General features: G+C 46.5%; 1 protein-coding gene across 1 annotated transcript in view; it reads right to left on the minus strand.

The window, feature by feature from the left end:
• The window catches only part of P3H3 (prolyl 3-hydroxylase 3), a 31,635-nt gene that overhangs the window by 16,725 nt on the left and 1,779 nt on the right, over window positions 1-13,131 (minus strand). The window contains exons 2-8 of the mRNA XM_088658322.1: window positions 10,086-10,238; window positions 8,110-8,296; window positions 7,094-7,225; window positions 6,384-6,514; window positions 6,093-6,182; window positions 4,549-4,601; window positions 4,327-4,385 (exon numbers count right to left, since the gene is read on the minus strand). Coding sequence (XP_088514448.1) covers window positions 4,327-4,385; window positions 4,549-4,601; window positions 6,093-6,182; window positions 6,384-6,514; window positions 7,094-7,225; window positions 8,110-8,296; window positions 10,086-10,238 — 805 coding nt within the window. The remainder of the gene's footprint in view (window positions 1-4,326; window positions 4,386-4,548; window positions 4,602-6,092; window positions 6,183-6,383; window positions 6,515-7,093; window positions 7,226-8,109; window positions 8,297-10,085; window positions 10,239-13,131) is intronic.

Here is a 13,131-nt window from a genome sequence, read left to right on the forward strand (position 1 = left end):
ACGCTACGCAGCTCTGCATTTTATTCTTTTATTGGTGCTGCGTATTTACAGTGCTGAAGTCATTGCTATTTACACGGAGTGATGTGGTCAGTCGGTATCAGAACCTCCGAATGACTTTTGGCGCGTCTTTCCCCAACACAAAAGCCTTGGAAGCCCCATCCTCTTTCCCCTCCTCTTTCTGCGTAATTCCGGAGTTGGGGGGATGGGTCTCCCCCCCTTACTTGCCCCTTCCTGTCCCACCTGGGACCCTGGCTCCGCTACCTTGCCTGAGCCTCGGACCCGACTTCCTGCTTCCCCACTGGAATCGGAGCTCCCTCTGCTTTCCCCTGTGGTCGGTGATGGGCTTGAACTCAAGAGGGGAGGGACTTCGCGATATCCCCTGTCCCTCACAGTAACTATGGATATATACAGATAAAAAGGTAAAGGGACCCCTGACCATTAGGTCCAGTCGTGACTGACTCTGGGGTTGCGGTGCTCATCTCGCGTTATTGGCCGAGGTAGCCGGCGTACAGCTTCCAGGTCATGTGGCCAGCATGACAAAGCCGCTTCTGGCGAACCAGAGCAGCGCACGGAAACGCCGTTTACCTTCCCGCCGGAGCGGTCCCTATTTATCTACTTGCACTTTGATGTGCTTTCGAACTGCTAGGTGGGCAGGAGCTGGGACCAAGCAACGGGAGCTCACCCCGTCACAGGGATTCGAACCGCTGACCTTCTGATCAGCAAGCCCTAGGCTCTGTGGTTTTACAGATAGATAGATAATGGTAAAAGATGCAAAATATTTTTCATTGAATATGGAACCCATGGAGGGGACCCAGGTGGCGCTGTGGTTAAACCACTGAGCCTAGGGCTTGCTGATCAGAAGGTCGGCGGTTCGAATCCCTGTGACGGGGTGAGCTCCCGTTGCTAGGTCCCAGCTCCTGCCAACCTAGCAGTTCGAAAGCACGTCAAAATGCAAGTAGATAAATAGGAACCGCTACAGCGGGAAGGTAAACGGCGTTTCCATGTGCTGCTCTGGTTTGCCAGAAGCGGCTTTGTCATGCTGGCCACATGACCTGGAAACTATACGCCGGCTCCTTCGGCCAATAATGCGAGATGAGCGCGCAACCCCAGAGTCGGTCACGACTGGACCGAATGGTCAGGGGTCCCTTTACCTTTTAGATAATGGTAAAAGATGCAAAATATTTTTCATTGAATATGGAACCCATGGAGGGAGGGAAGGAGGTCTGAAGGTTTGAAAGAACCTTTTGTTTTAATTTTTGGAAATGGTTAAAGTAAGAAAAGTATAAAATTATGTAAGACCAATGAGCAAGACCACTAGGAGACTTGATGACATTCAGGATTTGTCATACAGATAGATCCTTAGTATACTTTATTCACGTTTAGTACACTAGCAAACAGTGTGTGATTTGCAATCCAGCTATTGCTAATTTTCACCTTGTAAATTTGCTATAACCTTGGCATAAGAACCAAATCCTTATACCATCTTTGCTGATAAAGTCACGGGCTACTACCTATGAACATGCATGGTACACTACACCAGCCAGACACCTCTCCCATTCCGAAACAACAGTTTAGGTCCCAGCTGAAAGTAGAGGAGCTGTTGTCCAAAAAGGAGGCATAGCACGGTGCTTGCATTCTCCTCTCTGGCAGTACTATCCCCTGGGTCATGCCGGCAGGGCAGCCACCGCTGGCCTCACTTTCATTCCCATCTGCTGTGCAGATGGCCAAAGGAACAGCATCAAATCAGACGAGTGTGTGCCCCTGCACTGCGCAGAAAGGGGGCAAAATGATCCTTCTGGGAGGGAATGCGCTTTGGCATGGATACAACACATGTGCATAAGGCAACACTGCAGCTGCAAGCCCTGTGCATGAGCGAACACTGCCACCGCAAGGGTGCTGCCTGGCTCTGCAAAAGCAGCTATGGACCCAACACAAGTTTGCATGGAGGGTGAGGCTGTCAATGGCTTTATGCTCTGTGATGGTTACACGGCCTCTGTAATCAGGTGCAGTATGGCTCAGAATACCAGCTGCCGAAATCAAGAGTGGGAGAGGGCTGTTGTGCTCGAGTCCTGCTTCCCAGAGGCATCTTGTTGGCTACTGTGAGGACAGAATGCTGGATTATATGGCAATTGGGAGAGACTTCATCAGGCAAGGCCTCCTTCCACCTGCCTTGCCCCACCCTCCAGTCTCTGCTTCTCAATTTGTATTATTTTATACACTGTGGCTTGCCGTTGTTTTACTGATCGTAGTTTAGAAATTATTTATTGTAATTGTTAAGAGTGGATTTCTGTTTAATTTTTATATGCTGATAGTTAATATTATTCTATACTATTCTAAGGAATGTTGAATGTTACTACCACTACTACTTCTACTACTACTACTACTACTAATAATAATAATTTATTATTTGTACCCCGCCCATCTGGCTGGGTTTCCCAGCCACTCAGGGTGGCTTCCAACAAAGATTTAAAACACAGTGGTACCTCGACTTACGAACGACTCGACAACCAAATTTTTCGACTTACAAATGGGGTTAATGGCCGCGTGCTTACGAATGTCTCGACATCCAAAAGGAAACCGCGGTGGTTTTAGATAGGGATTTTTCGACTTACGAATTTTTAGATAGGGTTGCTTCAACTTCAAATTTTTCTGTTTCCAATGCATTCCTATGGGAAATCGCGTTTCCAATGGCGTTTTTCGACTTACGAATTTTTCAAACTACGAAGGTGCCTTCGGAACGGATTAAATTCGTACGTCGAGGCACCACTGTACCTTAAAATGTCACACATTAAAAACTTCCCTGAACAGGGCTGCCTTCAGATGTCTTCTAAATGTCAGGTAATTATTTACCTCGCTGACTACCAAGAAAGCCCTCTGCCTGGTTCCCTGTAACTTGGCTTCTCGCAGCGAGGGAACCGCCTGAAGGCCCTCGGCGCTGGACCTCAGTGTCTGGGCAGAATGATGGGGGTGGAGACGCTCCTTCAGGTATACTTATTTGATGTAGGTTGCGTATTTTAAAGTTATGTTTTATTATCACATTTTTGTATTGCATTAGATTGTTATACGGTGTACATTCCTTGTTTCTTCAGCTTGTAAACCGTCTTGGGTATTGTAAGATAGAAAGATGGTATACAAATTAAAAATGATGATGATGATGATGATGAATTGGCTTGATCCAGCAGGGCTGCTCTTAAATATGGTGAATAAACTCCTAATTCCCTAGCACTATCCGATTTCTCAGCATACAGCTGCTTCTTAAGCAACCTCTGAGTCTATCTGATTTAACATGAGTTTGGAAGCTTCAGCACTGGGTCCCAGTCAGGCATCCCCAAACTTCGGCACTCCAGATGTTTTGGACTACAATTCCCATCTTCCCCAACCACTGGTCCTGTTAGCTAGGGATCATGGGAGTTGTAAGCCGCAGTTTGGGGATGCCTGATCTAGTGCAACCCCCTGCAATGCAGGAATCTTTTTGCCCAACATGGGTCCTCGAACCCATGACCCAGAGATTAAGAGTCTTGTGCTCTACCAACTGAGCTATCCTTCGCACAATTTACATGTTTATAAAATAAAGATCACGAAACAAAAGGGGATTTCAAACCCAGGGTAAATCCTTAAAAATAAAGCTTCACCAAATTCACCAAAGCCAATTTAATTCAGAGCCGACTTAATTCAAGCGATAAATAACACCCCACCCTGTGCTGCAAGCACGGCTCCAGACAAAGTAGTCAAAAAGTTTTTTAGTTGTTTTTCACTGGGAGCAGAAACGCCTAATTAAGATGAAAGCAGCGGGTTGTGTTCAAAATTCTTCAGTCCTCTCCCAAAGGCCACAAGGCTCAATCTAAAACTTGAACAGGAGTGTCAACAATTTTTTTTTTTGCTAGTGTTATAAGCAAACCCAAACTTCCATTTTGCCAGGACCCCCTCCTTCTAAAGCTCTAAACTTGGAGCCTTGCAGGGGAAGAGGAAGAGAGAAAACAAGGCCCCACCTCCAACAGTTTGGAACAGGACTGCGGGGAGAGGCTTGCTTCAAGCCACGCACCTTCATCTCCCCTCTAGTTCGCAGAGAGAGGTGGCAACTTTCTATGTTTCCTTACCTCTGCCTAGCAAGCACAGAGCCAAAACAAATCCCAGGCTTCAGTTGAACTTGGGAGCTGGGGAAGGGGCAGAGTCCGTCCCTTCTCCTCTTTAGCTCCAGCTTCAGAGGAAGCCTCTGGCTCATCTCACTCACCAATGCCCAACTCCCCTCAAACCACCACAGTGACCAAGTCTTGTTGCCTAGTCAGCCTTTCCTTCTTGCGTGTCAGCTCATTTTCTGGTACTCACCCCTCGGCTCCTGCTGTCCCATATCTGGGGCTTTCAGCCTTTGTTTCTCTTGATCTTCTCTTGGATTAACAAACAAACACAGAAAGGGCCATCAATTGTAGAAATGGAGGACATGAGACACTCTCCCCTATTAAAAAGTTCAGCAAAAAAAGCAAAAGCTACAGCTTAATATTGCTCCCCCTTCTAAGCATCAGCCCAGCCTCTCTACCTTCTGGTGCTTACTTCTGTTTTTCCTTCATGTTTTCAGGAATCAATTCCTCAGGGGTCCACGAATCCTAAAGAAAGAAAGGCACGGACTCATGTTACACAAGATTTTTCTATGCTGTGGCAGAACCCTCACCTCCTTCTACATACAGTGGTGCCTCGCTAGACGAATTTAATTCGTTCCATGGGTCAATTCGTATAACAAAAAAATCGTCTAGCGAATCCCATAGGAATGCATTGGGGGGGGATTTTTTGCCCACAGGAACGCATTAATTGAATTTCAATGCATTCCTATGGGAAACCGTGATTCGCTAGACGATTTTTTTACAAAATGAATTCGTCTTGCGAGGCAACCTCCGCTCGAAAAATCTCTTCATTAAGCGAAAAATTCATCTTACAGGGCATTCGTCTAGAGAGGCACCACTGGATTGCAGTATAAAGTTCCTGCTCCCTCACCATAGTATGCGCAAACATGCCTCCCAGCTAGTTCATGCTATGGCTGTGGTTCCCAGGCTTTCTTCTCTGGGCCACGCTTTCAGAATAAACATTTGCCAGCACCACACCAATTTTTCATTGAAAAGAAATACACTGGAGCACAGGAAGAGGCACTCCAGAGCGGTGCTTGATTTATAACACAGAATACAACTACTTTATAATGTAATCATGGGACATTCAGAAAGTATAAAGCAGGCACCCCCAGACTTCGGCCCTCCAGATGTTTTGGACTACAATTCCCATCATCCCTGACCACTGGTCCTGTTAGCTAGGGATCTATGGGAGTTGTAGGCCAAAACATCTGGAGGGCCGCAGTTTGGGGGTGCCTGGTATACAGCAAGGCAGCTACATAAGAACTTGAATCATTCCCAAAATGAAATTATGAACGAGCCTCTTACATACGTGCCTTAAGTGTGTATACCAACTCAATGAGAGGTGTGAGCTTGCTTTTGCCGGGCAATTTCATTTATATCATGTCTATTTTGAAACCAACTCTCATCGCCTCATCAATGCCTTTCTCTTTTCTGATGCATCAGATTTGTCCGTGTTGAAAATCCCTGTTTGCAACAACATGTCGTGGAGAACGGTAGAATAACCAATGCTCTTGAACAGAGGAGTGGATACTGTTTCTGGTTGTATATCCAAAACAATTATTTTGATACAACATGACACTAATATTTATTTGATTGTCCGTGAATATTCTGCCTACACTTGCCATCCTTTCAGGCCAAACCACTGTGGTGCGCGACATTCTTTGAGAACCACCGAACCACGGGGATCTTTTTGGAGCCACAGCAAGTTAGAAGCCTGACCAAGGGCGTACTTTGTGTCAGGGAGGTAAGCAGTCGATTCCTTTATTTAAACACTCCCCACCCTCCTGGCTTTGGGAACTCACTGCTCAACTGGAAGCAGCCATCTTGGAAGTATCTTTGATATCCGTACTTCCCTTCCTGCTCATCACTTATTTCAAGCACCAAGATAGGAGGGGGGGGGGGAATGGTCCCCTCCCATATATTAATTTGTCAAGTACACGTCCATAGATGAATAAGCGGACTGCAGCTACTTACAGGGTCATTAAAAGTTTCCCCAAGGTGCTCCACTGCATAGTAAATGAGTTTCTTCTCCATAAGAGACCTCTCCACATAGTGGCGGATATTCTGTGAATGAAATAAAGATATTAAAAACCAGGTATAAAAAAACACATTACTACAAAATGGCTCGCGCGTTGCTTGCTTTAAAAAAAAACAACATGAGAGAGATGGGAATCCTTAACTCTCTCTGGGTTATACCCGATGTGCAAAATATTTTGTTTTCTCATTTATGTGCTGCTTCCAGGTGGAGGAAATGTTTACTGGTACCTCTCTGGCTGCAATAGGCACCTCTCCCAGCTCTGCTTGATATTGCTTCAGTTTCTCCAGCAATGCCCCATCTGATGGATAGAACTGCAAATAAGTAGCTGCACATTCAGCAGCGAGGGCCCGATTCCCAGCTGAAAACGAGAAGATGGACTCAGGTTATGTCACGGGATTGTTGCGGCTACTCTAGAGTAATGACGCTCCGCATGCTTGTCTTTTAGCAGTTTTTATTTAGTGCAGTCTATTTACAGTGAGCTGGGTATGTACAACATGTCTGCTTAGTCCGACGTAGAATCCGGCACTGGACAGCCCCTGGACCGCCTCCAGCATAAGAGTCTTGGGACGGCAAATCTCTTTCCCCTCCTTCTCTTGCGTAATTCTGGGACCGGAGGAAAGGGTCTACGCTCCATGTTTTCCTTCTCCCCCCTTTCCCCCTCTCTCTCTTCCTTCTGTGTCGCCGGGGCTCTCCCGTGCCGAGAGAGCCCCGGCCCTCTCTCTCCACTTCCTGACTAGACTCCTGAGCATCCTCGCTGTTATCGCTGCTCAGGGAGGGGCTGCTTCTGATGAGGGGAAGAGGATCCCTATATTCTCTTCCCCTTACAGGTTACAATGGCTCCGACTACCATTCCATCACTGCCCCACCCTACTCTTGTCCTAGGCAGAGCCGAGGCAGAATCTCCACGTTCCCACTCAGCACAACATCCCCTGCTTACTTCTTTCATAGGCAAACTGCAGCAAATCAAAATGAGATGGGATAAAGTCTTCTGTGGATGACACCCTCCCGGGCTTGGTGGCAATGTCAAGGATACACTTCTGCCTGCACTTCAGGACCTGGATGTAGTGAGCTGGAAGAAGGCAGAAATGAATGAGAAATAGAAACAGAGAATACATGCTCTCTCTCCCTCCCCCTCCCCCCGAGTCATAGCTGGACTGTCCACTTCTACAAAGAGCAGCACTTGAAAAGCCAAAGGTGGTTCTCTAAGGGCTATGGGATGTTTCTTATACCTAGGGAATACTTTTTCTCTCAAGATAATGCCCCCAGAAGTCATGAGCCGCTGGGGGGGGGGGATATTGCCAGTATTCAAAATTTCCCAACATTGTTTGTTTCACCACAGTGCAGGAAAGCAACCTAAATGAAAAGACACCTTTCCCTTTTCTCCCATGAGGTAAAATAGATGCTTGTGGTGGGGGAGGACATTTCAGTTGGGAAAACATTGCTGGGAAATGGCTAAAACTTCTCTTTCTATTGCCAGACACCCACCCCAACCCAAATAAACCCCTCTAACTGCTCTTAAAATAACACATGAAATCTCATTAATGGATCTCCCCACATCACATCTAGTTAAACTCTCACCCATTTTTTGAGACTGTTAGGTAAGCATTTGATATTTGTTAAGCACGGGCACCCCCAAACTTCGGCCCTCCAGATGTTTTGGACTACAATTCCCATCTTCCCCGACCACTGAGCTAGGGCTCATGGGAGTTGTAGGCCAAAACATCTGGAGGGCCGCAGTTTGGGGATGCCTGGTTAAGCATATGGAGAATATGCCAGCCAGATGGGTGGGGTATAAATAATAAATGTATTTATTAAATTGTTGTTGTTGTTGTTGTTATTGCCTACAGAGGTGTAAAAACGTGTGCCTCCTTTGAGAGAGGAAGGCTGCCTCAAACCACAAGCTCTCTCCAGATCCTAACATTCAGCGCTACCTCAGACTTCTGCTGCTACTACCTGCAATGGCTTCGTAGAGGCCAAGCTGCGTCTCCTCCTCCTTTTCCTCCTCCTCCTGAGGCCCTTCGCAAAGGGCTCTGCAGTCCTCCAGCGCCAGCAGCCCTTCTTTGAGCGACTCCTCCAGCTTTGTCACCGCCTGCTGGTAGTCATCCATCTTGTAATGTTGAATTCCAGCTTCGTAGGCCACCTGCAGGTCACAAACCCCTCAGTCTCCCAGGACAGCCCAGGTTGTGACTCTCTCATAGGGCAGTGATGGGGGGCTGTGGTAGCAGGCCTTTGCAACCAGAGGCTAAGCCCTCAGGGCCAAACCACATGAGGCATGGGAGTTCATGGCTAGACGTATCTTTTAAATCCTAAAAGCAGCATGTAGGAATGGCAAGAGTTGTCTAACGGGTCTTTAACCCTTCCTTTGTCGGTTTGCATTTCTTAGTGCAGAAAGTATTGATCTGATATGTAGAGATCTTTCCTATTCTAATTAATTCAAGAGGGTTCTGGAAGCTTCTCTGTGTGAAAGAAACAAGCAGAAGGTTCATGATGTTTGGGTTATACCAGGCATCCTCAAACTTCGGCCCTCCAGGTGTTTTGGACTACAATTCCCATCTTCCCCGACCACTGGTCCTGTTAGCTAGGGATCATGGGAGTTGTAGGCCAAAACATCTGGAGGGCTGCAGCTTGGGGATGCCTGGGTTATACCTTCAGAGAAGCTTAGTACAGCTGGCTTAAACTGGTTCTGTTATCTCTTCTGTCAGGGTCATGCTGACTATAAGAGGCCAGAAGGGACCTGGGTTTCACTTTCTCTTTCTGTCTCCCTTCCTTCTGGTGTGGTGTTCTGTATACAGTGGTACCTCGGTTTATGAACACAATTGGTTCCGGAAGTCTGTTCATAAACTGAAGCGTTCATAAACTGAAGCAAACTTTCCCATTGAAAGTAATGGAAAGTGGATTAATCCGTTCCAGATGGGTCTGCGGAGTACTTAAACTGAAGCGTTCATAAACTGAAGCATGGGTGTAATTGGTTCCGGAAGTCTGTTCATAAACTGAAGCGTTCATAAACTGAAGCGAACTTTCCCATTGAAAGTAATGGAAAATGAATTAATCCGTAACAGATGGGTCCACGGTGTTCATAAACCGAAAATTCATAAACCGAGGTGTTCATTAACCGAGGTTCCACTGTATAGTGTTATGGTTTAGACTTATTATAAGTTATTGTAAGTTTAAGTTAAGTCTGTTGCAACTGGATTTCTTTCGGACTGTGCCAATCCTGAATGTATTGGATTTGTGACTATTATGCTCATTTGCCTTCAGTAGCAGTAAAGCTCTGCTGGATGAAATATTTATTGCCTCTGGTCTATTCTTTGGGAATCCTGCAACGTGTTTAAGTTTTTACTCTGCTAACTATACATTGGAATCTAGATCCATATTGAGAAGAATTCCATGACATCCTTCTGTGCCATTTTCAACTTACCATCCCCTCTGGAGCCACAGGTAGCACTGTGGGAAGGGAGGAGCCCCTCCACCTTCAATCCTTGGGAGGCTTTTAAACAGAGGTTGGATGACCATATGTCACATAAGATCTAGTTGAAATTCCTGCATTGCAAGGGGATTGGGCTAGATCACCCTGGCAGTCCCTTCCAACTCTACGATTCTGTAAATTCTTTACAGTGGTACCTTGGGTTACAAACGCTTCAGGTTACAAACGCTTCAGGTTTCAGAACCCAGAAATAGTACCTTGGGTTAAGAATTTGCTTCAGGATGAGAACAGAAATTGTGCTCTGGCAGCGCGACGGCAGCAGGAGGCCCCATTAGCTAAAGTGGTGCTTCAGGTTAAGAACAGTTTCAGGTTAAGAACGGACCTCCGGAACAAATTAAGTTCTTAACCAGAGGTACCACTGTACAACCCACAGGCCCCAGTAGGCTTCACAAAGCAGCCCTTTGAAATCTGCCAAGTAACACCCAGTTTCCTAAAAGTCTCTTACCCAGTGTGGCATGGCTTCAAGATCCCGAAAGCTTTCCGCTTTCACCCCTGCCATTCGCCGGTATTTCTCCATGTCCTCGCGCATTTGTAGGTGCTGTGGATTGGCCACGAAGAACGTGTGAGCTGAGGAAACGGCTTCATCGAGTTTCTTTAGCTGGAGGAACAAAACAGTACCATTTAGAAGTAAAATGAGGGCCACAAGGGCACCATTCTCAGACTGAAGTGGCAGAGTGCGTGGACAAGTCCGCAGTTGGATTTAATTGCATGCACACAAACACACACGCAAAGCAGTGCAAGTTGAAAACATTTGTTACAGATTTTTTTATACCTCATAGTATTAGGCCTTGTTATTATCAGATGTCAAAACAGATGTCATAGAATTGTAGAGTTGGAAGGGAACCACGAGGGTTATCTAGCCCAACCCCCTGCAATTTAGGAATCTTAGCTAAAGCTTCCCCAATTGATGGACATCCAAACGATGCTTAAAAACCTCCAGTGAAGGAGAGTCCCCAGCCTCCTGAGGGAGCCCATTCCACTATCGAACAGTTTTTGTTTGTTGTTAAAAGCAAAAGGGATTTTTTTTCTTTAAAAACAAAGCTACTCAGCATGCAGACTATGAAAATGTAGGTACCTGAAGGAGCGTCGCCACCCCCATCGTTCAGCCCAGACACTGAGGTCCAGCTCCGAGGGCCTTCTGGCGGTTCCCTCACTGCAAGAAGTGAGGTTACAGGGAACCAGGCAGAGGGCCTTCTCGGTAGTGGCACCCGCCCTGTGGAACACCCTCCCATTGTTAGGATTTTATGTACCCGATGCTGGGTAGTGTGATTAGTATAAATCACATGAGATGTCTGAGAAGAGTGTGGGAACGGAAGACTGTCTTATTGCTTCCATCTAAGCGGTTATTGATACTTTACTTTCACTTTTGCTGTATGCAACAGTCTTGTTCTGCCTGGGCTGGATTACACAGACATGATTATGGATTCTCTGTACATATTGTGAATAAAACGTAGTTTAGATCTACGGATGTTTCTTTCTTCTTGCTGTGTTAGATGCCAGAAGACTTGCGTGCACTTTTCATAAGAGAAGTGTCGCAGAGAGGCACTCTGGAGTGAAGGGGCATGCCATTCCAGAGACGTGCCCACTGGGAGACACACGGAGGCACCGGGGGTTCACCGTGTCCCCGGGTGCATTTTCCAACACCCATCAGGATGTCAAGGAAATAAACAACTATAGTACTATATTCAAAACAAAAAATAAAAAAATTCCTTCCAGTAGCAGCTTAGAGACCAACTAAGTTTGTCCCATGGACTGCAAGAAGATCAAACCTATCCATTCTTAAGGAAATCAGCCCTGAGTGCTCATTGGAAGGACAGATCGTGAAGCTGAGGCTCCAATACTTTGGCCACCTCATGAGAAGAGAAGACTCCTTGGAAAAGAACCTGATGTTGGGAAAGATTGAGGGCACTAGGAGAAGGGGAAGACAGAGGACGAGATGGTTGGACAGTGTTCTCAAAGCTACGAACATGAGTTTGACCAAACTGCGGGAGGCAGTGCAAGACAGGAGTGCCTGGCGTGCTATGGTCCATGGGGACACAGAGTCGGACACGACTAAACGACTAAACAACAACAACAAAGTTTGTAATTGGTATGAGCTTTCGTGTGCATGCACACTTCTTCAGATCTGAGTTTTAGAAGACATCTGAAGGTAGCCCTGTTTAGGGAAGTTTTTAATGTTTGATGTTTTGTTCTGTTTTCAATCTGTTGGGAGCCGCCCACAGTGGCTGGGGAAACCCAGCCGGATGGGTGGGGTATAAATAATAAATTTATTATTATTATTATTATTATTATTATTATTATTATTATTGGTAGCCCTGTAAAATAAACACTTCCCCTCTGTAACACAGGATATGTGTATCCGTGACTATTTTCCCCTCACATAATGGTTCCCGACAGAACACCATTTCCCCTGTTTTAAAGCTCTTGTCAACCTCTGTACACAGCAACTTCAAGATTTGGACAAAGGCCTACTTCAGATTACAAATGATTGGAGTCTGTGAGGGGAAATATGAGCAGGGGCAGACTTTGGTTGTATGGCTTCCTGAGCGAGGCCAACATTTGGTGCCCCCAAATGAATCTTATCAATTTTGCGCCCTCTTGGCTCAGCACCCTGTGCGGGGCAACTGCCCGCGATACCCTAAATCCGGCACAGATGCAAGCACTGCCAGCTCAAGGCATTTTGTTGCTGGAGGTGCATATTCAGCCCAGTCCAGTCAGCAGCATCATTCTCATGCTAGCGATTGCACAGCATCCTCCACCATCACACCTGAGGGAAGAAGGTGAGTTGAGGCAGCAAAGGGCAGGCTGTTTGGCACACCAAGTTCTGTCAGCTGAAGACAAGAAAGCATCCGTTTCCCAAGGGAAATCACCTCACTGTGGCTCATGGCAGGGCCTGCCCTGAAGACACAAGGCACCCATCACCACTCACTTGGTACAGTACAGCAGGTTCGAGTACCACATTGGGCAAAAGGTTTCTGCATTGCAGGAGGTTGCACTATGATTCTATGGTTCTAAAGTATGTTGCAAGGGGAGGGGAAAATCCTAAGTTTTATGCACATAACCCCGTTTTAGAAATGCTTGTTTGTGTGTGGCAGCTAACTCTGCTCTAAGGCAGCCCAGGTATGGAATGGGAAGGCAGGAGTAGTAGTAGCGGAACAAAATGGATAATAATAATAATGATGTATTATTTATACCCCACCCATCTGGCTAGGTTTTCCCAGCCACTCTGGGTGGCTTCCAACAGAAAAATAAAATACAATAATCTACTAAACATTAAAAGCCTGCCTAAACAGGGCTGCCTTCAGATGTCTTCTAAAAATCTGGTAGTTGTTTTTCTCTTTGACATCTGGTGGGAGGGCGTTCCACAGGGTGGGTGCCACTACCAAGAAGGCCGTCTGCCTGGGTCCCTGAAACTTGGCTTCTTGCAACGAGGGAACCGCCAGAAGGCCCTCAGCGCTGGACCTCAGTGTCCGGGCAGAATGTTGGGGGTG

This window comes from Zootoca vivipara, chromosome 15 (genome assembly GCF_965207765.1).
Source record: "Zootoca vivipara chromosome 15, rZooViv2.hap1.1, whole genome shotgun sequence".
Taxonomy (NCBI): Eukaryota; Metazoa; Chordata; class Lepidosauria; order Squamata; family Lacertidae; genus Zootoca; species Zootoca vivipara.